At 47.6% G+C, this 23,761-nt stretch overlaps 10 protein-coding genes across 10 annotated transcripts; 6 read left to right on the forward strand and 4 right to left on the reverse strand.

Annotated features, from left to right (window-relative positions):
• Nucleotides 1-25: 25 nt before the first annotated feature.
• On the reverse strand, nt 26-2,151 carry BJ212DRAFT_1316301 (histidine phosphatase superfamily). Its single transcript, XM_041334194.1, has 9 exons — nt 1,965-2,151; nt 1,513-1,912; nt 1,374-1,462; nt 1,294-1,312; nt 959-1,238; nt 835-910; nt 776-781; nt 380-714; nt 26-327 (listed from the first exon to the last, which is right to left on the reverse strand). The coding sequence occupies exons 1-8, from the start codon at nt 2,134-2,136 to the stop codon at nt 467-469; spliced, it is 1,290 nt and encodes a 429-aa protein (XP_041199064.1). The 5' UTR covers nt 2,137-2,151; the 3' UTR covers nt 26-327; nt 380-466.
• A 1,416-nt stretch (nt 2,152-3,567) lies between these two features.
• On the forward strand, nt 3,568-4,103 carry BJ212DRAFT_1316309 (uncharacterized protein). The gene is made up of 3 exons (XM_041334195.1): nt 3,568-3,589; nt 3,652-3,748; nt 3,800-4,103. The coding sequence occupies exons 2-3, from the start codon at nt 3,705-3,707 to the stop codon at nt 3,957-3,959; spliced, it is 204 nt and encodes a 67-aa protein (XP_041199065.1). The 5' UTR covers nt 3,568-3,589; nt 3,652-3,704; the 3' UTR covers nt 3,960-4,103.
• A 36-nt stretch (nt 4,104-4,139) lies between these two features.
• BJ212DRAFT_1316310 (uncharacterized protein) lies at nt 4,140-5,067 on the forward strand. The gene is made up of 4 exons (XM_041334196.1): nt 4,140-4,294; nt 4,350-4,395; nt 4,446-4,610; nt 4,702-5,067. The coding sequence occupies exons 1-3, from the start codon at nt 4,190-4,192 to the stop codon at nt 4,577-4,579; spliced, it is 285 nt and encodes a 94-aa protein (XP_041199066.1). The 5' UTR covers nt 4,140-4,189; the 3' UTR covers nt 4,580-4,610; nt 4,702-5,067.
• Nucleotides 5,066-9,871, forward strand: BJ212DRAFT_301277 (RNA dependent RNA polymerase-domain-containing protein). Its single transcript, XM_041342863.1, has 14 exons — nt 5,066-5,606; nt 5,684-5,760; nt 5,821-5,884; nt 5,936-6,201; nt 6,251-6,493; nt 6,544-7,023; nt 7,071-7,170; nt 7,225-7,352; nt 7,406-8,072; nt 8,127-8,233; nt 8,290-8,331; nt 8,386-8,482; nt 8,535-8,847; nt 8,897-9,871. The coding sequence occupies exons 1-14, from the start codon at nt 5,525-5,527 to the stop codon at nt 9,525-9,527; spliced, it is 3,297 nt and encodes a 1,098-aa protein (XP_041199067.1). The 5' UTR covers nt 5,066-5,524; the 3' UTR covers nt 9,528-9,871.
• BJ212DRAFT_1316320 (Prefoldin) lies at nt 9,780-10,415 on the reverse strand. The gene is made up of 3 exons (XM_041334197.1): nt 10,192-10,415; nt 10,018-10,142; nt 9,780-9,968 (listed from the first exon to the last, which is right to left on the reverse strand). The coding sequence occupies exons 1-3, from the start codon at nt 10,318-10,320 to the stop codon at nt 9,899-9,901; spliced, it is 324 nt and encodes a 107-aa protein (XP_041199068.1). The 5' UTR covers nt 10,321-10,415; the 3' UTR covers nt 9,780-9,898.
• Nucleotides 10,416-13,333, forward strand: BJ212DRAFT_1316327 (nucleophile aminohydrolase). The gene is made up of 18 exons (XM_041334198.1): nt 10,416-10,750; nt 10,809-10,875; nt 10,926-11,086; nt 11,136-11,235; nt 11,295-11,325; nt 11,375-11,671; nt 11,726-11,744; nt 11,793-11,916; nt 11,975-11,988; nt 12,038-12,102; nt 12,152-12,214; nt 12,266-12,305; nt 12,365-12,415; nt 12,469-12,483; nt 12,536-12,618; nt 12,675-12,770; nt 12,830-13,025; nt 13,076-13,333. The coding sequence occupies exons 1-18, from the start codon at nt 10,591-10,593 to the stop codon at nt 13,228-13,230; spliced, it is 1,737 nt and encodes a 578-aa protein (XP_041199069.1). The 5' UTR covers nt 10,416-10,590; the 3' UTR covers nt 13,231-13,333.
• On the reverse strand, nt 13,334-15,215 carry BJ212DRAFT_1316331 (phosphatase 2C-like domain-containing protein). Its single transcript, XM_041334199.1, has 10 exons — nt 14,942-15,215; nt 14,815-14,884; nt 14,604-14,756; nt 14,331-14,554; nt 14,151-14,280; nt 13,951-14,097; nt 13,870-13,899; nt 13,749-13,819; nt 13,450-13,698; nt 13,334-13,398 (listed from the first exon to the last, which is right to left on the reverse strand). The coding sequence occupies exons 1-10, from the start codon at nt 15,060-15,062 to the stop codon at nt 13,370-13,372; spliced, it is 1,224 nt and encodes a 407-aa protein (XP_041199070.1). The 5' UTR covers nt 15,063-15,215; the 3' UTR covers nt 13,334-13,369.
• Nucleotides 15,216-16,043: 828 nt separating this feature from the next.
• Nucleotides 16,044-18,551, forward strand: BJ212DRAFT_302600 (phosphoglycerate mutase-like protein). Its single transcript, XM_041342866.1, has 10 exons — nt 16,044-16,145; nt 16,197-16,596; nt 16,647-16,735; nt 16,797-16,815; nt 16,871-17,150; nt 17,199-17,274; nt 17,339-17,344; nt 17,406-17,612; nt 17,667-17,740; nt 17,794-18,551. Exons 2-10 carry the CDS (start codon nt 16,310-16,312, stop codon nt 18,082-18,084), a joined length of 1,329 nt encoding a protein of 442 aa, XP_041199071.1. The 5' UTR covers nt 16,044-16,145; nt 16,197-16,309; the 3' UTR covers nt 18,085-18,551.
• A 102-nt stretch (nt 18,552-18,653) lies between these two features.
• Nucleotides 18,654-21,270, forward strand: BJ212DRAFT_1295170 (Snf7-domain-containing protein; the record flags this gene model as incomplete). The annotated part of the gene is made up of 12 exons (XM_041332291.1): nt 18,654-18,776; nt 18,829-18,937; nt 18,998-19,032; nt 19,087-19,104; nt 19,338-19,494; nt 19,548-19,788; nt 19,812-19,869; nt 19,917-20,233; nt 20,439-20,739; nt 20,793-20,945; nt 21,000-21,152; nt 21,253-21,270. The coding sequence occupies 12 exons, from the start codon at nt 18,654-18,656 to the stop codon at nt 21,268-21,270; spliced, it is 1,683 nt and encodes a 560-aa protein (XP_041199072.1).
• A 410-nt stretch (nt 21,271-21,680) lies between these two features.
• Nucleotides 21,681-23,711, reverse strand: BJ212DRAFT_1258589 (peptidylprolyl isomerase-like protein 2; the record flags this gene model as incomplete). Its single annotated transcript, XM_041329948.1, has 10 exons — nt 21,681-21,993; nt 22,047-22,214; nt 22,269-22,417; nt 22,468-22,557; nt 22,604-22,741; nt 22,793-22,890; nt 22,941-23,092; nt 23,145-23,369; nt 23,395-23,571; nt 23,620-23,711. The coding sequence occupies 10 exons, from the start codon at nt 23,709-23,711 to the stop codon at nt 21,681-21,683; spliced, it is 1,602 nt and encodes a 533-aa protein (XP_041199073.1).
• Nucleotides 23,712-23,761: the final 50 nt, after the last annotated feature.

Raw genomic sequence — 23,761 nt, forward strand, 5'->3', positions numbered from 1 at the left:
ACTTGTGTGAATACGACCAAATATTCAATCATCCTTTTAACTAGGGTATCTTCCATCGATTATGTTGTCGGGATTGGGCATGGTATAATTGGCGAAGCAATCATGCGCATAGTTGATCTCCCCAATTCGTTCATACATCCCGCTGATGAAGCTGGGTAGTGCGCAGAGACCATTCGAATCTTCCATGCAACCATGGATGCCCGTTAGCGGCACCACACCATCATTCAGAAGGAACCGGATATGGGTCGGCTCCTCGGAGGCCGGGCAACTGAGCACCTGCGCTACAAGCTGGCAGGCAAAAGGAGCAATCTGGCTGACAATGAAAGACTGATGTGACTGGTCAGAGATCAGGTAAGCGGTAGTCTATGAGACTGCGTACACGATGATGGGGTATATGGTCGGTTGGCAGAGGACCAGTTGCAGCTAGACTAGTGAAGTTCAGAGCAGTAACGACCGAGCCCTTCCGTCAGTAGTCTGGCATCGGAGAGGAAGGAGGTGGCAGCATACTAGTGGAAATGATCACGTCGTGGCTAGCGTCCACATATGTAGGTTGACTAAGAGGGAATGTGATGTTGCTCGAGTCAAGAGTGCTGTTGGTGCTGCTGTTCCAGACATTGATGGGAGTGTGAGTGAGACGTGACACCAGTTCTTGAACATAGCCAAGGCCCAGCGCTGCTGCTGTTGGACTACCTGGTCCATAGCTGTACCAGAAATCTTTGTTCACAATAAAGTCATCAGTCACTCAGGCTGCAAGTTTACCGCTCAATGTGCTCACTAAGATCTACAAATAGAGATCACCACCGAGCTCAGCAGGGACTATTTGAGGGAACATACCGACGTAATACTCGTATCCTTCCCATTCTTTCTCAGTGAAGAGATCGCAAAACTTGGAATATCCGAGGGCCACGGTCTGCGGAATGTCAGAAATCCACGAAGATCGTGTAAATAATGTAATTACCTCATACGCGCACATTTCCTGCATATCAACCAATCGTGAGATAGTCAAATTAAATCCTTTGATCATTGGTTGCAAGCGCTTCCGAGCATCTTTGAGATAGATATCCGCCCATTTATTACCCTGAGTGCCACCGAAGTTACCGATATCCGCCGTATTGGAGTTGGGGCACACATCATAAGGAGCGAGGGTGTTGTTGAAATTGTTCTCCTCGATGATGATCTCCTGGTGATAGTCGGTCTCGTAAGTTCCGAGCCCAAAAAAGCCTGCAGCAAAGTTCAGGCTACCGATAGCATTATCAGGCATGGCGCGCGTAGAAATATGAGTAAATTGCTCACGCAGAATCCACCATTCGATCTACACGACATAAGCAAACTATCGGAGCGCATTGCGAAACAAACGTTCGATGCAGGCAAACCTTCAGAAGTAGTACGGAATACTGGGAGATCCGTAAAGGCATTGAGCAACTCGCCATATCTGTAACGGAAAGCAACCCCGTTGCTGAAGCTGATGGAGGGGAGCGTCAGTGGAAGTATCGTAATGTAGAGCGAACGTACAGCGAGTCGCGGCCGAAAGGCGTCAAGGTTTCTGCGCCCAACTTATATGTCCAGGTTGCCGAGAATTCCAAATCACCAGTGACACTGAAGCCTTCGTCCGATGCAGCAGCATGAATATCAGAGGCGAAGTCAGAAACTCCGGAACCAGAGGTTGGATAACGGGCTCCATGGCGCATCAAGAGATGCACTGCGTTGATGCCACACCCTTCTGGGATGACAGGGGATGCACCAGAAAGACCAAACGACTCCACAGAGTACAAGGGGGCCAAATTCCCCCAATGACGCATCACATTGAAGGTGATGTCTGCGCTGTCTGCCGAATTGGGCCTCGACAAGGGAAATACGTTTTCGACCTTAGAGAACGGGATGGCAGTGACAATTGCCGCAGGTTCAGCACCAGCTGAAATCTTCCTGATTAGAACACAGGAAATACAATGAGCATTATCACTGACTAGGCGTTGGACCTGCATAACCGACTTGAGGTGCATCCGGGAAGTAAGTGTCGATAGCAGTGTTGGTGGCACCGGGGGGAGGATAAGAATCAACGACGGTTGATCCTGCATAACTGGATGCTGACTCTGCGGTGCAAAACGGCAGAGCGAATAGCAGAACGGTGGCAAGCATGGCTTGATAAGTTAGAGAGGTCAGAAGGGCACCCGGGTTACATACTTTATAGAAAATATACATACATGATCATAATGAAAGTTCGACACTGAACAGAATACCACAAAATTGAAGGATGCTCAATTCTAAAAGAGTGATTGGTCTCCTATTACTCGTCCTCGGTTCCCAGCTGAATGAAGTTCAAGGTTAAGTTCTATGCAAGACCCCGAGGAGCCCATCTTTGTTAGTTCCAACAGTTATTCTTTCGCCGACGATGTTTGTCAATGTCTTGCCTACCCGCCGCTCACTCCTCTGAATATCCATGTACGTTCCGATTTAGTTCAATACCTTCGTTCGACAAAAACTCATCTCAACTTATCCAAGCGCCCACTGATCACACCACTCGAATCACAAACATGCCGTCGCCATCACACTCTGGCTTCCTTTCACTCACCCCTTCGAATCTATCATATGAACGCTTCGACGCCGCCGCCCATGAAGGACCGTTGGCCTTTATCAAAATAGCTATATTAACATGTCAATAAATGTGGTCTTCGCGTTTGTTAATAATTAATAAACTTTCAAGACTTGGTATATATTTTTTCACCTAGATGCACCTTCCTCCCAACCCGCATAACATTGCACCTACTTCAACGGTTATCTTGGATCCCATGTCTCGCTCTAGCCTGATTTTCGACAACTCTGTGGTTTGGTCGGTGTGACCTCAGCAAACCCGCGACCATTTATCCGACTTATCGATCAGCGTCGCATTCAGGCTTGTGAGTCGGAGGTACAACGCGATTCGGCACACAACTAATCGATACAAAGTATGTGCTCAAGGTATCGCTACTACTCAAGGATCAGCGAGTCATGGTGGATGCCGACGTGTCCACCTATCTCCCCCTCGGACAAGTACAGGATAGTGTGGATGTGATGAATAGTCTCGAAACAGGACTCCTGGTTGTGTGAGTATTTGGGACTGGGACGAGCTTCCCAAAATAGGTGACCAATTTGAATGTGGAAGGTATTTTGTTGCGAGGGTGCTTCGATTGCATATCCCGCACTGTAGAGCGCGAATGGCCTTTAAATTATATCCTGTGTCAATAAAAATTTTGATCATGCGCTGTTCAGCGTCATGAAATGACGGGGATCATTGAATGGCTGTACACGCAGTTTGAATGGTGATTGCTTGTACCTTCAAGAAGTAATGCAATTCCAGGGAACCGAAAAGTTTCGGACGAGTAACAGGGTGCCCTGTTACCCTTCCAAAATACTTCGGCTCCTGAAAACAAGGTACGTGGGTTACCTCACTTACAGCAGAGGCCAAGACCTGGGAACAGAAGTATCTCGGAAGGGTAACACTCATCAGTCGTTTGCTGGGTGAGATCAGGAAGGTGCAATATAAAATTGTGACCACCAATGACAGGAACATACATGTATATACACGGTAGTATGTATGTAGTGGAGCTGCAAGCTAGGAGAAGAAAAATCCAAGATGCAGTGGAAATCATTGAAGAAAGAACTTGAAAGCCGCACCAATAGTGGTAACTGACAAGTAGGATTGATGGGAAGAATCAACGAAGGGAAGGATGTCGACTACGACCAGGGGGTCTGACGCTGGATCTTGGCACGGGTATGCCGCCCGATCCTGATGCGCTTTTCCGAAAAAAAAAAAATCAACCAGCAGCGGCGACATAGCAAGCCTCAGGTCCCAGGAAGGAGCGGGAACGGGATTGGTGCCCAGAGTTATGGGCAGGATGCTGTGCGCAACTGAAGACCGCGAGCTCGATGATGTTAATGAAGACGACTTAATACATAGAAAAGATTCGTACCTCCTTTGCTAAATAACCTCAGTTGAACGGTAGGTAACATGGTTTCTAAAGGATAGAGAGCCGATCAAATTTCGGAATGCTAATAGGTCACACAAGAGAGTTAGGTCCAGTAAGTATACGTATCAAATTAGTTGGTGGAGAGCTTCGAGCTTGTGATGTTTCAATTTGCATCCTGATATTCCCACGCTATAAAGAGTCCAAACAGCAGCATCGCAGGCTCAAACTCATTCTACTTGCCCACCATGCCTCCCATGGCATTAACAGGAATCGTCACTAAAGCCGGCTACATGCACAAGACAGCCACTGTGACTGTTTCACGCCATGTCATCCACAAATTAACCGGAAAAGTACACCTTCAATTTCACCCTGCGAAGAATAACTATGCTTACCCTGCCGCTTCAGCGCATTGAACGAAGCAAAAAGATTCTAACACATGACGAACAAGAAGGTCTGTCGCCACCATGACATTCTCTGCACATATGCTAAGTCATGGAATAGTCCTTCGATTGAACGATACCGTGTTAATACGAAACTGCCCTCCAATATCCGCGCGGAAACGCTTTAAGCTGGAAAAGATCTTGAAGAGTCCAGAGACAGAGCGGGATTTGGCACACATGCAGGCTGCACAATAGTCATAGGGGTGTGATGACACCAAGTTATTGTGTACGTCTATTCGCTCGCACAGAGGAACTTGCTCGCCCAACGTAGTATGTTCTGTGATTTTGGTCCTGGTTTTACATGGTCCAATTTCTAGTTGACCAAACCTCCGGAGTCTGCATGGCATTCTAGACTGCGCTTCGAGTCCTTGTTCATACCCGTCATGTAGAGGCGCTCATACAATAAGCATTCATTTCAAATATATGTACTGCTAACATGCTTTTGACTGACCCAGTCCTGCGGATGTTTGTTGTCTTTCACGCCCAAATGATGCAAAACTTCACGTCTAGAGAGCCCTTGTTTCGAGGGTTCGGTGACATCGAGGCTGGGTTACTCGAGCTGGTACACTTCACGAATGGGGAGGAACCGCTTGAGGGCCCGGTCAAGAACGGAAAGCTGATGGGTTATCAATATCACGTATAGGGTTTATATTTATGCAGTAGCAATATATTTGTAACCATAATATGCTCCTTGCTTCCCAGCTCCTTAGCAGTGGACCTGACACCGCAACACGCAACACGTACGCCAATTTCAGCAGCATGCAGGAGAGACGATTGACAGATCAAACTGTGATTTGATGCAATGTTGCAAAAGAACCTGGTGTACTACTACAACCTTGCACGCTATGGTTCAACGTTCGAAGTCAGTCGATCGCGACTTCAATCCATCTTATCACGATTTGCAACCAGCCTCATTGTCAACAACGTTTCAGCTGAATCGCACACCTTCTATCTTGAGCGACTCGGAGCTTTCCAATCGTGTTTCTTTGGATGATCTCTTTGGATGATCAGTCTGATCCAGCTCAAGTTGGCCTACAATAACTTGGTCCCCATTACATTTTTCACCATCGTCCGCGTCCCGATTTTTTGAACTCACATTCACTAGGAACTACGTCTTGCACGTATTTTGTGTATCTAGGGATGTCGAGGGGTATGGCACGGGCTTATTATCGCGAGGTACAAGAGGAGATTTTAGTAGACGACGAATGGGAATTCGCAGAAGGTATGATTGTTTTTGATCTTGCATTTTGCGTGTGAAGTGACATAGTTATGGATATGGACCCACTCCATATCACCAAGATGCTAATTCTGTCCTCATTCCTGCTATTCCACTATCAGTGGAAAGGAGTGCTTCAAGCGACTCGATCTCATCAACAGTCAGTCTCCAGTTAACTCCTATTCTGGTGTCTTTCTCGCATAACTAACACTCACATCAGCAATCATCTGTCTACTCCGGTCTAGAAGACCTGAGTGATATGATGTGCAATATGCCGGAAGAGGGCGAGTTAACTTATTGTCGATGTGATCCGAGAGCCTAACAACTAGTCACAGTCTTGAATGGTACTGCGAACAACATTACCTCGAGAGTTGACATTCCAATAGTCTCCCGTTCGTCGATCGCCGCTGTTGGCTCCAGCCCTGCTCAACCCCTTTCAGCTATGTCTGCTGGCTCGTCGGATCCAGCGGATTCGGCCTCACCTTCCAGCAGTTGGTCATCTATCCTAGGTAAACGGAAAACAGAGGAACCTCCTGACAATTCCTTGTCTTCACGTAAGAGTGCGAGAATCGGCGATGCAAAGATTAAAATCCATTCAATCGTGGGTGCTTCTCGCGCGGTTTTGAGACTCTTCTTGATAAAGTTCACAGGCTCACGATCGAAATCTACAAGCTTATTTTGACAGTAAAAACATATCCTTTGGGGTACAGTGGCTGATTGCCAAACTGGTCACTTACGATCTTCTTGCATACGAGGACATCATTATTCCCGACTTGGATAAGCTCCGTGGCACAAACCAAGAAGCTACCCCACGCGTGGCTCAGGTGTTTGCAGCATGCCAGAACTCCATGGGCGAAGAAGAAAGATTCTTCGTGAAGGAAAAGGCAGTTCTGGTACAGTGTTCCTTTGGTTTGCGATGGTCGATAATTGATATCGTAACAAGTCGCCTTGGAAAGAGCTTGACCGAGAGCACGAACTCGCTCTTGCAATGGGTAATAGTTTTGACGGGTTCCAGCGACAGGCCGATGGCTGGTATGGAGGGAAAGTGCATTTTGGTGCAACTTTGAAGGCTATCGATAAGAAGACCACAACACCTGAATACCGCATTCAACTCAGTCCGCCAGAGCTTGGGTCCTCATCGAGATTGACCCGACAGTATGGTTCGAAGAATTTCCTACGCGTGAAGGTGCCGAGGAACATTCTAAACAAGCCTCAGCATGGCCTTGTGGAGTTTTTTTCGCAACACTTTCTCCTCTGTGGTCTGGTTTATCGGGCATTTTATGCAAGAGATGGAAGTGTTTTTCTCGTGGCAACTGATTCTTCGACGGGATGCGGTCGAATTCCTTCTCATGCTCACCCTCCACCGCCGTCTCTGGAAGATTATCTCGACTGGCATAACCCCATATGTTATAATATAGCTCAGGTTGGCAACGGTTCTGAGAGTTCGGGAACACTACTAATGCGTTTCAGACTGTGGCAAAATGGTCCTCGCGGTTTGCATTGGGACTTTCGAACTCTGTGCCGGGTATTACCATCAGCCGGGAAAATATCATGTATTTGAAAGAAGAAGGTAAGCTATTGGTATTCTTATTAATTATAGTGAAAACTAACTTCTGCGCCGAAGACCCGGGGGGTCCGGACATGACAGATGGCTGCGGATATATCAACAAAATCGCCTTGAAGGGGTTACGCGAGCTCTTGCAATGGGACACAACACCGACGGCAATACAATGTAGAATCGCTGGCGCCAAGGTAACAGACACTCGCTCGAGTGTCGGGAAAACCAAATGCTTATCTTCCTATAGGGACTCCTACTCCTGCATCCTGATTCATCGGAAAATTGTTCCGACGTCCCTCGGGTTTGGTTGCGCGAATCACAAATCAAAGTCAAGTATCCTCAAACTCAAAAACTATCACCTAGTCACTTAACAATTGATGTGCTACGGTCGTCTCATATGCGCTCTCCCTCCCGCCTTGCCGCAGAGACCATAGTGAACTTTGCTGAAAATGGTGTTCCCCACTCAGTATTTATTGATCTGATGAAGGAAGGTTTGGATGCTATAGTCAACAGTTTGCTCGACTGGGATGGCCCAGATGCCATGTATCGTCTATGGCATAGTGTTGCCAGAGCTGGCGCCGTGGTAGGATCCAGGTTAGCTCGTGAAGCTGGTGGAGAGGCTCGATCAAGAGGTTTCGCCGTCAAAGACGACGACATTGAAGATGATGACGAAGACGATTTGAATGCGGTCATTGAAATTCCTCGCTCAGTCGCTTGGTGGGGTGACGAGATCTCAGGTTGCCCTTCTTCTCTTGAAGAAACGGTAATGATCATGCTTGACTCTGGTTTCATTCCTCGCGATTGCCCAGTCCTTGCTGACAAGCTTCGCCATGTTCTTAAGACGATGGTCGACAATTTTGTGCAACGATATAGAATCGAGGTGCCCATGTCTTGTATGGGATGGATTGTGCCAGGTGCGAGGTTATCGATGATCAAGGCTACGTTTATCTGACCATTGTGCACCTTAGACCCTTCTGGAACACTGGCTCCTGACGAAGTGCAAATTCTCTCGAAGGATTCGAAATTCCTCTGTCCTGATGGAACAGAGTCAAATGTTGTATTGGGTGATGTCCTGGTCAGTGTCATCCAATGTCGCTCCTCAACTCATTCCAGACGCTGAACCGATAATAGCTCACACGGCATCCTTGTAAACTGCCGACAGATACTCAGAAGGCATGTTGATCTGTCGTCTACTATTTATTTCGTATCTTAATGATTTGGAGGCAGGTCAGAGCTGTCGAAAAACCAGAACTCAGGCGCTACACAGACGTGATAGTGTGCTCTGTACAGGGAACTCGCCGGTTTGCAGATCTTCTTGCTGGAGGTACGTCAAATCATAAGATTGTATCTATGTCAAGATACTGAGCGACAATTAGGCGATTACGATGGGGACAAAGCAATTGCTGTTTGGCAGCCGTCCATAGTGTCGCACTTCAACAATGCCGACCTCAAATATTCTCATCCGCCTGACAATCTGTCCGAGAATTTCCACAAGAACACCCTACGAGTCGATGATTTCTTGGAACAACACCAAGGAAGCTCACTGGATGATCTCATACCCCGCCTGCAGTCATTTTTGTTAGGAGGATTGCGCGATGTATCGTCAGTCGGAAAGTACTCGAACTTACACGACGTGGCAGTGTACACTCTTGGATATGCGCATAACGAAACCATTCGCTTAGCTTACATGTAAGTCGCAGTTGTTGTAGTCGTGTGACGCACATTCATATAACCACAGGTTTTGCAATATTCTCGATGGTGCGAAGAGTGGATTAACCGTTTTACCGGAGGTCATAAAGAGCGATACAAAGCTCTACCACAAGCGCTCTCCAGAGTGGAAAGAATGTGGGGAGGAGAAACCGGAAACCAACGAAATCAACGTTCAGCGTCCCAAAGGCATGACAGAATTTGTTATGGATGCGATTATGAGCCATGCCCGGAAATACCGGGACCTGAAACTGCAACAGGTCGATAGCGCTTTTTCCAAACACCACGGTCATAGAGACTCCTCTCTCGAGAAGCCATGGCAGGATGCCGAGTCAAGGGTACGGCGTGTGAAGTACAGCAATGAGTATGCTGCTTTGACAATGGAAATGGAACTCTCCAAGATACGCGAACATGTCGAAAAGATGCGTGAAGAACACAAGAAGAGTATCCGTCGTAGTTTCTCTGGCCTTAAAATTGAACGGCGGCAGGATATTCTTCGCTCCCTCGCTCGTGATTTCACTGCTGCCCCAGACCTTCATGCTTTCTTTTCTTCTCATCGGAGGAGGTGGCAAGGCTCAAGGCTTCCTACGCATATATTCATGAATGCCCAAACACCGCTGGTCAATTCCCCTGGGATGTTGCTATGCGAGAGCTTGGGATGATCAAGGCGAGGAGCCTTGGTCCATCAAAAACAGTCGCACTCGGTTTCTATGAGAGGTTTGTGTTGACGCGAGCAGCCTTTCATTGATGGTTCAGTATGTGTTGATCTGACATATGTAGTCTTTAGTAGTATGTACGGTGTACACTGTATGAGTAGCGCTTGGGGTGATCGCGGGGTTATTAATACAAGTCAATCGTTCAAGTGAGTTAGCACTCCTGTAGGGACCAGCAATTCGATTCCGAAGTATCTTCACAGCGATATTCGTCTAAGAATTTGGCGTAGATTGAGCCTGCTGAAGCTTTGTTTGGATTTCGACGAGCTGCGACACAACCGATCGTCGGGTCAAACTTGTCATTGGGAAGAACGGGCGAGTCACAATACCTCATTCTTCTTTTTCTCTGACCTGTCCTCGCCATCATTTATTTGTACATCTACACGTTTTCTATGATGCTGATGAGTTCTGCATTCAACTCGAACATGAAACCAGTGACATTTCGCTCTTGATAAATTCCAGGCGCGTCTCCACATTGGTTTTGGCCTCATTCTGATCTTGAGGCACCAATACAGGTCCCACAAGTTTATAGACAGTATTACTTGAAGTTAACTGCGCAAACTCCTGGAAGATGGAGTTGGTAAAAATGAGTTTGCGAAGATGTTCAGCGAACCTTTTTGACCATCTCATTCTCGGAAAGTTGGGCATCGAGACGAGTGCGATTCTCCACCAAGCTTGCCAGTTCTGTCTGTATTTTCTGGTACTCCATCGATGCTGATTGGAAACGGAATTCTAGAGACATGACGAAAAAATAGACAATCACCTTCGCTTGCCCGATGCCCGATCATATCACAGCAACTCCTCTGATTGTTATGTAATACCCTCGTTCCGTACTAATCTGGCTGCGCCGGTGTTCCGAGTCAGCGGTCACATTCATGGAGCTCATGTGAGCACGAAGCACGATTCGATAGTGTGTGAGCGCCAGGCGGACCGTTTTTAACTAACAAGAATCTTGAGTGATCTCTCGTAGCTCCTCACCGCCGTCTTTCTCATTCCCTCCGCATTCGTCGCAATGAAAGTCAATTGGAGCAAGGTAGACCAACCTGAGGTCGTGTTCCAGCAATTTCTAAGTCGACGATCCCAAGTCTATGGTACCAAGGGTGTCGTCGCATGTTCTCAACCGCTCGCAGCGGAGGCTGGACTCGAAATCCTAAGGAAAGGCGGTAATGCAGGTGGGTGCTGGTATTCTCGATCTCAGCTTCCACCGACACTACGTGCTTCCGTTCGCAGCTGATGCTGCTGTTGCAACCTCTGCTGCTCTTAATGTGACAGAGCCAAGTTGCTGTGGCATAGGAGGGTGGGTCTGTTCCAAGAGCAAATGCACATCCCAATCTAAGAGTGAAATAGGGATGCCTTTTGTCTCTTCTATGATGCCAAAACGAAAACCATAAAGGCGATGAATGGCTCTGGCCACTCTCCTCAGAAGTTGTCGGTCGATTACATGCGTCGACGAGGTGTTAAAGGCGCCCAGATTCCCCTCACAGACCTTAACTGTGTCACCGTCCCAGGTTTGTTTTTTGATGCCTCTGATCACGCTATGAATGAACGAACGAGCAGGTGCTGCTGCTGCGTGGGTTGATACTGTGGAAACGTTCGGAAGTGGAAAACTCACCGTCGCTGAAGTTCTGGCGCCTGCAATTAGGCTCGCCGAGGAAGGGTCCGTAATGTTTATCCCCACTACTCGTTGCCAAGTTTATTGACTACTCTTGGTTGTAGAGTTCCAGTATCCGAAATTCACAGTTATAATGCCAGTTTACCTTTTGTTCATGTTGGTCAAGTTGCTGATTTGTCTACAGTGGCAGCGCTCGGAAAAGTTGATACAAAATGCGTCGCCGAACGGACATGAGATGCTTTTGAATGGAAAGGCACCTCTCCCAGGTCAAATCATGAAGTTCCCCAACCTTGCCAAGACTTTCCGCGCTGTCGCGGAGCAAGGAAAGGATGGTTTCTATAAAGGTCGTGTCGCAGAAGCTATAGTGGAACTCATTCAAAGCAAAGGGGGTGTTATGGAACTTGACGATCTTGCAAAGCACAAGACGACATTCGTAGAACCGATCAAATACACTTATGCTGGAGATGTTACTGTTTATGAGGTGAGCCGTCGACCGTGTGGTTTACGGGTGGATGCTGACTTCATCGTAATATAGTGTCCTCCCAATGGTCAAGGTGAAGATAGTCAAGTCCCCACCGAGCGTAACTAATGCTCATTGCCAGGCATCACTGCATTGGTTGCTCTTGGCATTCTCGAGCACATGCAGATACAAGGAAAGATTCCGTCCCTCCTGGAATTAGAACACAACTCTGCCGAGTATCTCCATGCACTCATTGAGGCTCTGCGGTGCGTATTAGTGGTCGAATTTTCTAGATTCATGGTCGTTTACGTCTCTTTTGTTTAGTCTCGCATTTGCGGGTGAGATCAATACATGCCTTGCTTGTGTTTCGCAACTGACGGCCACCAGACACACAATACTACGTGACTGATCCTGAGTTCAACAAAATCCCGGTCGATGAACTACTAAGCAAGGTCAGCCTTCGAGCCTAAATTACTCCGTCGCATCTAATCTAGGCCGTAGGAATATCTATCCAAACGCGCAGCTCTATTCAATGCTCAATCTAGGAACCCCGACATCGTCCACGTGAGCCTTGTTCGATGGTTATCCGCATTTAATTTACTCACGGTCGGGTAGGGAAACCCAGTGAACTCATCTGATACGGTTTACTTCACTGGTACGATAGACAATGGAGCCTCGTGCAGCGTCCATTTACTAAGCGTTCTCGTGTTTCAGCTTCGGATCAGTGGGGAAATGCATGTAGTTTTATTCAGAGCAATTATGCAGGTATGGCATCTAGTTTATTCGCGAATGCACGCCTTAATACTTTGCAACCAAAGGATTTGGGACAGGAGGTGACATCAATTCGCGCCACAGTTGAGATGATATTGAATTTTTTTTATGAAGCTGTACCCAAGGGATGCGGATTTACTCTTCAGAACAGGGGTGCTGGATTCGTTTTGCAGGAGGGCCACCCTAACTGCTTACAGGTATATCATACAGCAAGCTTAACAGTGCAGCCTATTGAATTGTGCCATTTTTGTAGGGTGAAAAGCGGCCATACCACACCATCATCCCTGCAATGGCGTTACGAGGGGACGATCTATTCCTCTCCTACGGCGTAATGGGTGGTTTCATGCAGGTATGTACTCGCACCCCACCAACGTCCGTAGATACAGTGATTAAATGAACACCATATAGCCCCAAGGTCACGTCCAGGTCCTGCTTAACATGCTGCGTGGATTCACTGCCCAAGCTGCCCTTGATGCCCCTCGGTTCTGCATCTCAGCTGGAATGCCTGACCCAGATGACAAGGATCCTGCTGCTTTCGGTGTGGTTAACGGTGGGATTAACTTTGAAGATGCTATTCCCATGTCAACTATTCAGAAGCTTCGCGGTATGACTTTCTGTTTTTTAGGCATCCGTTTTCTGAATGAGTCGCTTTAGCTATGGGCCATGATGCCAATGTCGTCAGCGGCTGGGGGAGGGAGATAATGGGCCGTGGACAGATCATTCAGAAGATTGTTGATGCGTCTGGGCAGACTGTTTGGGCTGCCGGGAGCGACCCAAGGTCGGACGGTCATGCCGTAGCGCAGATTTAAGGACCTCCCTCGAAAGGGGACTGATACATTGTACTAACACTCCAGACAACATTCCAGATAAATGAAGTCCAATAAATATCCGCAATAATATGGCGAATTATGTACTCTAATGGAGGGTATAGCTCATGAATCCTCTAAATCACATTCTCCTCTGTCGCTCACTTCCGACTACCATGACACTGTTAATCAACAAGAAAAAAGAAAGGTCGAAACACTTACCCGCTTGCTGGCTTCGATACTCGCGAAGAGCGCGGGTCCTGTCAGGCCCTTGAATCTCTCTCCAACCGGACAAGGGCACGACTACAACCGTCGCATTGTCTTCCCCACCCAACTCTTCGGAGTATGATAAGATTTTCTCGGCAGCTTTCTTTGGGCTGGGTGCGCCTCGGGCAACATCGACTATTTCTTGATCGGATAGTATGGATGACACACCATCGGAGACGATGATCATGTACGCCCATTTGGTGCCTGTCGAGGATGTAAGAAGTTATAACAACATCCAACAGGAAGTATAACACCTTCCAGCAGTATGGTTCGAACATCTGGTTCTGGAGTCACGCCGTACGGCTTCCACTTGAGATCTCCAAGGCTAAGACTGACATCAGCAAATCACTGGAAACAGACAGGTGTGCTGCTCACGCCCTCGTATTTGCCAGAGCACCCATCCAGCTGCAGGGTCATCAACGGGGCACGATGATAGAAAGCGTTGCTTTTCCTTACCGAGACTCGCCAAACGAATCAGTGATAAGTGATGAACCCATCATCCGTCGGAGTCGTGTGGCCTCTATAAGGGTATCGGGGTGATGATTTTCGGACATCGGGTGGACAAGACAATCGTTGGTGCCACAAAGAAGTACTCGAGCGTCGCTGTTTGCATGTTTTCTAAACATACGTCTGTGTTTATTAAAAATGTGACTAACCCAGCATGAGCGACAGTCAAAACAAGTTTTGCGGACGAGAAGAACGGGCGGGTATCAAGGGAGTGGAGGATCGCGACGGACGCTGTCGCTCCACATGTTCTGGCTTCACTCTCAATAGAGAGGAGGCGGTCTAAACTTACCCCATTTGTAAACGTAAATGGGCGAGAAAATGTTGCTCACCAACTTCGAAGAATGCCTGGGTAGCACGTGCCTCAAGATCTAGCGGAGGCGTTCCGTTGGACTGATTTATCCAGGGAGCAAGGGCACCCCCACGGAACCTCTTAAAATAACCCCCTTGGTCCTTGATCCACAGATACAACTCTGGGATGTGAGCCTTGTCGACAGATTCGAATAACCCATGCAATTCCTGGCGCAAATACTGAGAAACGGTGGATCCGCCATGTCTGTATGGTGTTAACGGCTGCTACGTGTTAAGATGGATATGATACGTACCCATCATAAAGGCCGACAAAGACTACCTGACGTGTTAACGGATCACTGATGTTCTTTGGGGTCCAATCGATGCCGAGTGTTTTCTTCAAGCCCTCCCGTAGCCCTTCGGGATCCAAGAGTAATGATGCAAAAGCATAGTAATCTTCCTGGTGACTGCACGAACAGAGACTGAGCCTCAGGTATGCGACGAAGGGTGAGGAAAAGTGCTCACCCGCGAGTACCTCTTGACGATGCCACACCTATGATAGTGGGGGCATGCAGTGGTACACGGCCTGCGCCACCTATACGGGGCAGCTTGTTCGTTCAAACCTCAGAACAAGAAAGGAAAAGAAGCTAACCTGGCGTAGAGAAACGAACAAAGTCATGATACCGGCGTGAAGAAATGATCGATGAGCACAATGTTGTATTCAAGACTTTGGACGACTGGAATAGTAAGGACGGTATTCGTTGCATGCTCATGTAAGGGGATAATGAGCATTGCCTCTCAATACATAAAGCTTAAGGTTGAAGCAAGTAACAATATGCAACTTGAAACCGCTAAGTAGCTTATAGCCAGTACTTGAGTCAAACTTAAGTATATCAGTACTTGCCACTTGGTTTGCACCTGCTAGTCTAAGTGGTGGGAAAAACAGCATCGAGCCACAGGCGCTCCGAGTCGATTCCGACACCAATCGAGATAACAGTTTGGATATCGCTGCAGCTGAAGCGTTCGTGTGGCAGACTCATCCACAATAATTGACAAGTTCAACAGACCCCGTCAGTCCAACCCCGAGCAGTCGGCGACGTTATCTAACAACTTCTGATAAGACGTCGCCGTCATAGTTACCCAACCTCTGCGCGTAGTTGTGATTAAGCTCCTGATGAATTCACCAGGCCTGCTTAGCTGCCTGAGGGTATCCAATCATAAGTATGCCGCATGTCGTACTATGATTCGGATATATAGACTCCAGGCCTCAATCGCTAGAGCCATCACGGTCCTTGAATGTTTCCGAGTCATTGATTGTCACCATGTTAACATATATTCGACATCCGTGCACGTTGGGGAACGAAATTATTTCGATGATCACCCAAGTATCACTGGTCCGCCAAATTCGGCAGGAGTTGCCTAAAAGAAAGGCTCAAAAAAGTACTTTTGGAGTGCTTTTCGATCAGTGTGCAAGTACCGTGGCACATGCGCCTATCTCGAAGAGCCTCATCAAACGTTTCAACCAAAAAACTCCAACTGCCCGAGGGTAGGCAGCTGATCACCATATAGTTGATTTGGGCCACGTTCATTCTTAGACTATTCCTATCATGATCACGTACGTATATTTGTTATAAAGTATGTAACTCGGGCGCTTCATATTTTTCTGACCCTAACTCATCAAACCATGCTTGCCACCGTTCTGCTGCTCGCTCTGCCGTTTTGCACCGCAGAGTCAGCATCCAGTTATGCAGGATCAACCGTCGTTGATTCTTATCCTCCCCCCGGTGCCACCAACACTGCTGTTGACACTTACTTCCCGGATGCACCTCAAGTCGGTTATGCAGGTCCAACGCCTAGTCAGTGATGATGCTCATCGTATTTCCTGTGTTCTAATCAAAAAATTTCAGCTGGTGCTGAACCTGCGGCAATTGTCACTGCCATCCCGTTCTCCAAGGTCGAAAACGTATTTCCCTTGTCGAGGCCCAATTCGGCAGACAGCGCAGACATCACCTTCAATGTGATGCGTCACTGGGGCAACTTGGGGCCCATGTACTCTGTGGAATCGTTCGGTCTCCCTGGTGCATCCCCTGTCATCCCAGAAGGGTGCGGCATCAACGCAGTACATCTCTTGATGCGCCATGGCGCCCGTTATCCAACCTCTGGTTCCGGAGTTTCTGACTTCGCCTCTGATATTCATGCTGCTGCATCGGACGAAGGCTTCAGTGTCACTGGTGATTTGGAGTTCTTGGCAACCTGGACATATAAGTTGGGTGCGGAGATCTTGACGCCTTTCGGACGCGACTCGCTGTACGTTCGCTCTACATTACGATACTTCCACTGACTCTCCCCTCCATCAGCTTCAGCAACGGGGTTGCTTTCCGTTACAGATATGGCGAGTTGCTCAATGCCTTTACGGATCTCCCAGTATTCCGTACTACTTCTGAAGGTTTGCCTGCATCGAACGTTTGTTTCACAATGCGCTCTGATAGTTTGTTTGTGTCGTACAGATCGCATGGTGGATTCTGCGTGAGCATTTCATTCATGATTCTATGTACGCTGTGCCTGATAATGCTATCGATAGCCTGAACTTTGCTGCAGGCTTTTTTGGGCTCAGAACTTACGAGACTGACTATCACCAAGAGATCATCATTGAGGAGAACAACTTCAACAACACCCTAGCTCCTTATGATGTGTGCCCCAACTCCAATACGGCGGATATCGGTAACTTCGGTGGCACTCAGGGTAATAAATGGGCGGATATCTATCTCAAAGATGCTCGGAAGCGCTTGCAACCAATGATCAAAGGATTTAATTTGACTATCTCACGATTGGTTGATATGCAGGAAATGTGCGCGTATGAGGTAATCACATCATTTACACGGTCTTCGTGGATTTCTGACATCCCGCAGACCGTGGCCCTCGGTTACTCCAAGTTTTGCGATCTCTTCACTGAGAAAGAATGGGAAGGATACGAGTATTACGTCGGTATGTTCCCTCAAATAATCCCTGCTTTTGCTTTGCTGAGCTCGACGATGATCTCTATTTGCAGATCTTAGTGAGCACATTCAGTGGTAAACTTGCAGCCTGAGTGACTGATGACTTCATTGTGAACAAAGATTTCTGGTACAGCGATGGGCCAGGCAATCCAGCAGCAGCAGCGCAGGGCCTTGGCTATGTTCAAGAACTAGTGTCACGTCTCACTCACACTCCCATCAATGTCTGGAACAGCAGCACCAACAGCACTCTTGACTCGAGCAACATCACATTCCCTCTTAATCAACCTATATATGTGGACGCTAGCCACGACACAGTCATTTCCAGTAGTGTGTTGCCACTTCCTTCCTCTCCAATGCAAGACTACTGACGGAAGGGCTCAGTCGTCACTGCCCTGAACTTCACTAGTCTAGCTGCAACTGGCCCTCTGCCAACCGACCATATACCCCATCATCGTGTACGCAGTCTCATAGACTACCGCTTACCTCGATCTCTGACCAGTCTCATTAGTCTTATATTGTCAGCCAGATCGCACCTTTTTCCAGTCAGCTTGTAGCACAGGTGCTCAGTTGCCCAGCCTCAGAGGAGCCAACCCATATCCGGTTCCTTCTGAATGATGGTGTGGTGCCGCTGACGGGCATCCATGGTTGCACGGAAGATTCGAACGGTCTCTGCGCACTACCGAGCTTCATCAGCGGGATGCATGAACGAATTGGGGAGATCGACTATGCGCATGATTGCTTCGCCAATTATACCATGCCTAATCCCGACAACATAATTGATGGAAGATACCCTAGTTAAAAGGGTGATTGGTTATGCCACAGAACGTTAATTATGTCACGCGATACCCATGTGCATGTCACCTCACGTGCTTATTTCACAGCTGCCATTTCATGATCATCGATCAACGATCAGTGTATCAACGTTCAACCGCGCACCAGGTATATACTCTTCAGCTTCAACCCTGTTAATTTCCAAAACGTCACTGTTTTTTTAATAACTTTCTTCGTTTAGAACTATGTGGGCCCTTGCTGTTCGCTTTGCCGACCCTTAACATTCTCACCATATATTTTCCTTGAACAATAATTTTATTATTTGAAGGCTCTTGAAGGTTACCGCGGCGGATTTCAACAGGAAACTTTGTTACTATGATCGATCGACAGCACTCACGACAGCTCATCAACCATAGTTTGTCTCATTTGGTTCCAAATCAGGGAATTTAATTGCCAGATCGGTGCAGCCCCTGATGAGTAAAAACACACAAGTAAAACCCGGCGGCACCTATAATAATCAATTTAAGCTGGAGGATGCGGGCGCAAGCACAACAAGTCCACAGTATTTTTCTTCTCTCGCTTTCTTGGACGACCAGTATGGCGAATCTGCAGGAAAGTGGGGCCGTTTTCGACTTCGATGATAGACTGGGTCTAGTCTTCATCGTACAGGCGGCGGCACTATCGGTACTGGCTATCACATCTCTTCTGGCATACATTACTGTAGGTGTCTTATTCGAATTTCAAGCTCACGGACTTATCCCAAGCTCACTAGTATAGCGCTGTCACAATTCGAATAGGTGCTACCCGCAGATGGTCGACGGACACTCATGTTCATTATTATTTCCTAAATCTAATGCTCTTTGACCTCATTCAAGCAATCGGTGAGCCATCCATGTCTGGAAATCACGCGCTGGTGCCCCAGTCTTCTGACAATGTTTCAGGGGGGATGTTCGATATCGCGTGGATTGATGCCGCTGTGGGTTTACACTTTGTATCATGACCCCTTAATAATACTGAGTTTGATCTGCAGGGGATATACCCCGGCACCGTATGCACTGTGCAAGGTACCATCCTTTGAGGTGGAACCTTGTGACGCCCACTTACCACAATCATCATAGGTGCCTTCAAGCATGTGGGCAATACGGGGGCAGCTTTCAGGCGAGTCTGATATATCATGTGGTTTTACATCTAGATGCTAACCAAATTTCTGAAATAGCACGATAGTAATTACTTTCTGTCATGGTCCATAGAAACTTTTCTCATGCTAATTGGTTTCTGCAGACTATCGCCTTGCACACGATGCAGGTCCTGGTATTCAGGTGGAGTACCCCTCCAAAGGCAGCGCTGCTTGGCTCAGCTGTCATATGGGTAATCGTTGGGCTGATGGTTGGGATACCGAATATATTGATTGATAGTTTCTATGGACCCACCGGGCATTGTACGTTCGCGATTCAGGTTATCTACGCGGCTAAATAAGTTTGCATTGGACAGGGTGCTGGATCGAACGTAACAACTTCCAACGAATAGGTCTTCAATACATGTGGATGTGGCTTGCAGCATTCATCACTATCATTGTTTATATCTTCCTTGCTCTTGTGGTCAAACGGATCATTAGCGTTGATGGATACAAGATTCGGTGGACGTCGCCTGAGACCCGGAGTGTCACCCCGTCCGATAGTTCTGACCCCAGACAACGGGGGGACGAAGGAGCCATCGCGCTACGAATGCTCTTGTGAGTTTGACGATGGCCCACAGTCAGTGGATTGTCCCTGACCTTTACTCTTCCAGCTACCCTGCGGTCTACATTGTCACAGTAGGTGGAGTTACTTATTAGTTATGTACCCTCTGATCTTTCGACAGGTATTGCCTATAACTGCTGCCCGCTTCACACAGTTTCATACACAGAAAGTCCCGTGGGGAGTGACGGCTTGGGCAGATACCCTTCTTCTCTTGTCGGGATTCTTCAACACGATCCTATATACGCTGACACGCCCAAAGCTCCTTCCGCATAGACGTCGGTCGCCCTCGCGGGTTGTTCTAACATCAACGGGCTCAAATCCACAATTTGGTAGGACTAGCCGGTTTCAAAACCACAAACACTATCCTTTTGATACAAAACCTGAAGAAGGAGAGCTCCCTGCTATGAGTTTTGAACTTGGAGAACCACAGCGCTCCTCGTCAGAGTTGCGCTTTACTCACCCTGTGATATCAAATGTCGAGCAATGATTCAATGATTGTCTTGTATTTTTATGGGACACGGTTCCCGCCACTGCTGTGTGCTGCTTTCATGCTTTGCACAGTCCAGATTCCATACTTGTATTACAGTACATTTACTCTAACTTTAACATGTAGATAGCATCCTTAGTGTTATATCGCAATTAGTCTTGACTGTGGGCATGGAGTAGGAAAACCCAATAGCAATCAGTCCACTGAAGTGGTCACGGTGGCAGTGTATTTGCTAAGTGCCTCTCGCAGACTGACTCGGCGGTCTCCACAACCCCGTCAACACAGGACACTACCATGGGGTCGAGCCAGTCAATACCCAAGGTCACCGCTCATGATCGAGCGATTCTCGAGTGCGTGGGCTTTCATGATCTCTCAGCCAAACGGTAACGCCCAACAGGTGTATCTGTTCCGTAGTCTCAAACTTCAGCGCGATAAGCTAAAGCAGTACCAGAAGAAGGTTTGACTGCATAGTCATTCGTGAGGTGCAGCATCCATTATCGTTTAATGTAGATACAGGTTGTGCTCGACCGCGAGCATGAAATTGCGAAAGCCCATCTCGCTACCGGTCAGAAGGACCGTGCCGTCATAGCCCTCCGAAGGCGCAAGTATCAGCAGAGCTTGCTACTGAAGACTGACAGTCAATTGGAGAACTTGGAACAATTAGTCCGTCTCATTCATATTGCTCAAATGTATGCTGAAACCAAATGTTCCTTGTAGGTGTCAACCATTGAGTTTTCTTTGGTCGAGGTTTCTGTCCTTCACGGTCTCAAGCAAGGCAATGAAGTTCTTCAAGAAATTCATCGCGAAATGAGTATTGAGAGTGTCGAGAAGCTCATGGATGAGACGCAAGAAGCGAGAGAGTATCAGCGAGTATGTTATATTTCGTGCTGCTTGTGCTGTATTGAGGATGGTGTACAGGAAATCGGTGATTTGCTAGCGAACCGATTAACACATGATGAGGAGGACGCAGTCCAGGCGGAGCTCTTAGCATTACAAGGGGAAGCGGTCAGTACTGGCTGTCGGATATTATTTCGCCCTTTTCACATGATATCTAGGTTGGACAAGCAGAACCTGAAGTGCGCCTGGATTTGCCATCTCCGCCGAGGTCATTATCGCTTGTTTCAGAAGGTCAGAGTAGTTCACGATCGTCGGACGGCCTTCATCCTCATTTCTATTTAGAAGTCCAACAAGTGCCCTTAGAGACTAAGAGGGAGCGAGTTCCTGTACCTGGTTAGCACCTGCTGGCACGCATGGTATCAGAGATTTTCATCCTGGTATTATTTATACCCTCGTTTGCGACCTAGGCTTTCCCAGACATCTACAGATACGACACTACAGTAGGATAGCAGATAATGATACGGATATTAGACGTCAGGCTAGAGCAACAGTATCGGTCTACTACCAACTGTCAAAGTTTCCGAACCCTATTTTCCGCTTCTTTTTGGCATCGTCGCCAACGTCGTTGGCTTGTACACCAGGTGTTACCTGATCCAACGGCCTCTTGACGCTGAGATACTTGCCCACTCCCGCTCCCACGCCTGCGGCGCCCCCACCAAAGGCCGAGTCCCCAGTGCCTACTTTGACCCCAAACCAGTTAATATCATCCCCTTGAGTCTTGTCAGGTTGTTTCTTGGATTCATCTTGTGCTTCTGCACGCCGAGCAAGTTTTCTTGCAAGCCGTGTTTTATATGCTTCAAAGGGGTCCTGATATCTAGAAAAGAAAATATATGGATATAGGTCTGAGCAAAAAAGTAATGTACGCACATAATGACTTCTGTTATCCGCACCGACTTCGCTGGGCGTTCTGTTCCGTCTTTACGAGGGAGTTTTTCCAGAGCATCAAGGACGTCGTCTCCCCCAACTAGCTTACCGAAGACAGTGTGCTTGTTATCAAGGTTCGGCGTAGCTCTGAATGTGACGTAAAATTGCGACCTGTAGTGACACTCGTCATTGAAACAGAAAACAAAGGTAAACCGGCAGACGGACGTATTTGTGCCAGCGCCCTTGTTGGCCATGGCGACGATACCACGACTATCATGTTTAGCAGCACCTCTCATATCATACTCGTCTCGGAAAGGAGTACCCCAGTGTGACTCTCCACCAGAGCCTGTACCCGTAGGATCACCCGTTTGCACCTACACCACCATGAGTACCCAATCTTGGGAGACGGCGAATGAAGAGGTACCATGAAGCCAGGAACAAGTCTGTGAAAGAGGCAGTCGTCATACTTTCCTGCTCTTGCAAGCATGAGAAAGTTGTAACAAGTTTTTGGTGCCTGCGAGGGAGTGTTAGCCACGTCAACAAGAGCGCACAGCACTGACCTTGTCGCAATACAACTCCAGGTTCAACGAACCGCCCAAACTGGTCACGACCCGAACATATGCTCTTCGTTTCCCAACGTCTTTCTCTTTACCCTTACCCTTGGGAGGGTTTGACATTTCTTCGAACATCAGCTCTTCCTAAGTTACCATCAACAAGAATGCTCATCGTAGTCAGTTCTCTTTGCGCACCTCGTCCCACAGTAGTTGTGAACTTTGTGTCTGAGGGTCCACAGACGTTGACGTCAATGATGCACCGGGTGCACCACTAGAATAAGGAGAAATGTTCCCTGGCATGATACTCAGGCTGCATCCTGTAGTGAAAACCGATAAAGCTCACAAGGGATAGCGGCTTTACCCTTCACTTCAGAGACTTCTTTGACAGTAGCTGGTTTGGGCTTCTCATCCTTCTTTACAATAGCAGTAGCACCAGTATTGATTGTAGACGAGGGTGGGAGACCATGGGGGTTTTGCAATGTGATAATGTCCTCCCTGCAAGAGTAACGTTGAATCCAGAACAGTGAAGAAATACTCAACCACCAACTTTTTAAATTTAACATCTTCAAGAAGATCCTTGCCGCCTTTGATACTTTCTGCAAGGAAAACATTTCCTGTGGTTGCAATTGCTACTATATGCGAGTGCTCGCTGAATGGCTTGAATGAAATTGGATCATGAATTTCGCTAGATGTTTTGCGCGAATAGTGGAGTGTTATCAGGTCACCGGGTGCGAGGGGCTCTTTTGTAATGGGATTTGTATTGTTATGTTGCCTTTGAATGGAAGCGTAAGACAAACGTCACCTTGCAGGAAGAGAGGACAACTTGCTTTAGCCAAGGAATGATGTTTACAAGGTCAAACACGAAGCCTGTTCCATCCGTATTGCGGGCGCATACTGGATGATTAAATGGCTGGAAAGAAAGTGCGCAACAGTCGAATGGTGTTTGCGCTCGAGGGTGTGGTACTTGAAGCTTCCTGTGCAAAACATGAGAACTCCATGATTTAGGCGCAGGAAAGATTTACGCTTTATACCCGGACGAAGCAGAATGCTGTCCGAATTCGCCTGCATGTTCTGCATGTGTGATATAGAGTTTGTTAGAATTTCCGTGGCCCATATTGCAGTTGGTTTGAGATTGAGGATATGATGACCTTCAAGTGAGCGGAG

The sequence above is a fragment of the Suillus subaureus genome (genome assembly GCF_016647635.1).
Source record: "Suillus subaureus strain MN1 chromosome Unknown BJ212scaffold_2, whole genome shotgun sequence".
NCBI lineage: Eukaryota > Fungi > Basidiomycota > Agaricomycetes > Boletales > Suillaceae > Suillus > Suillus subaureus.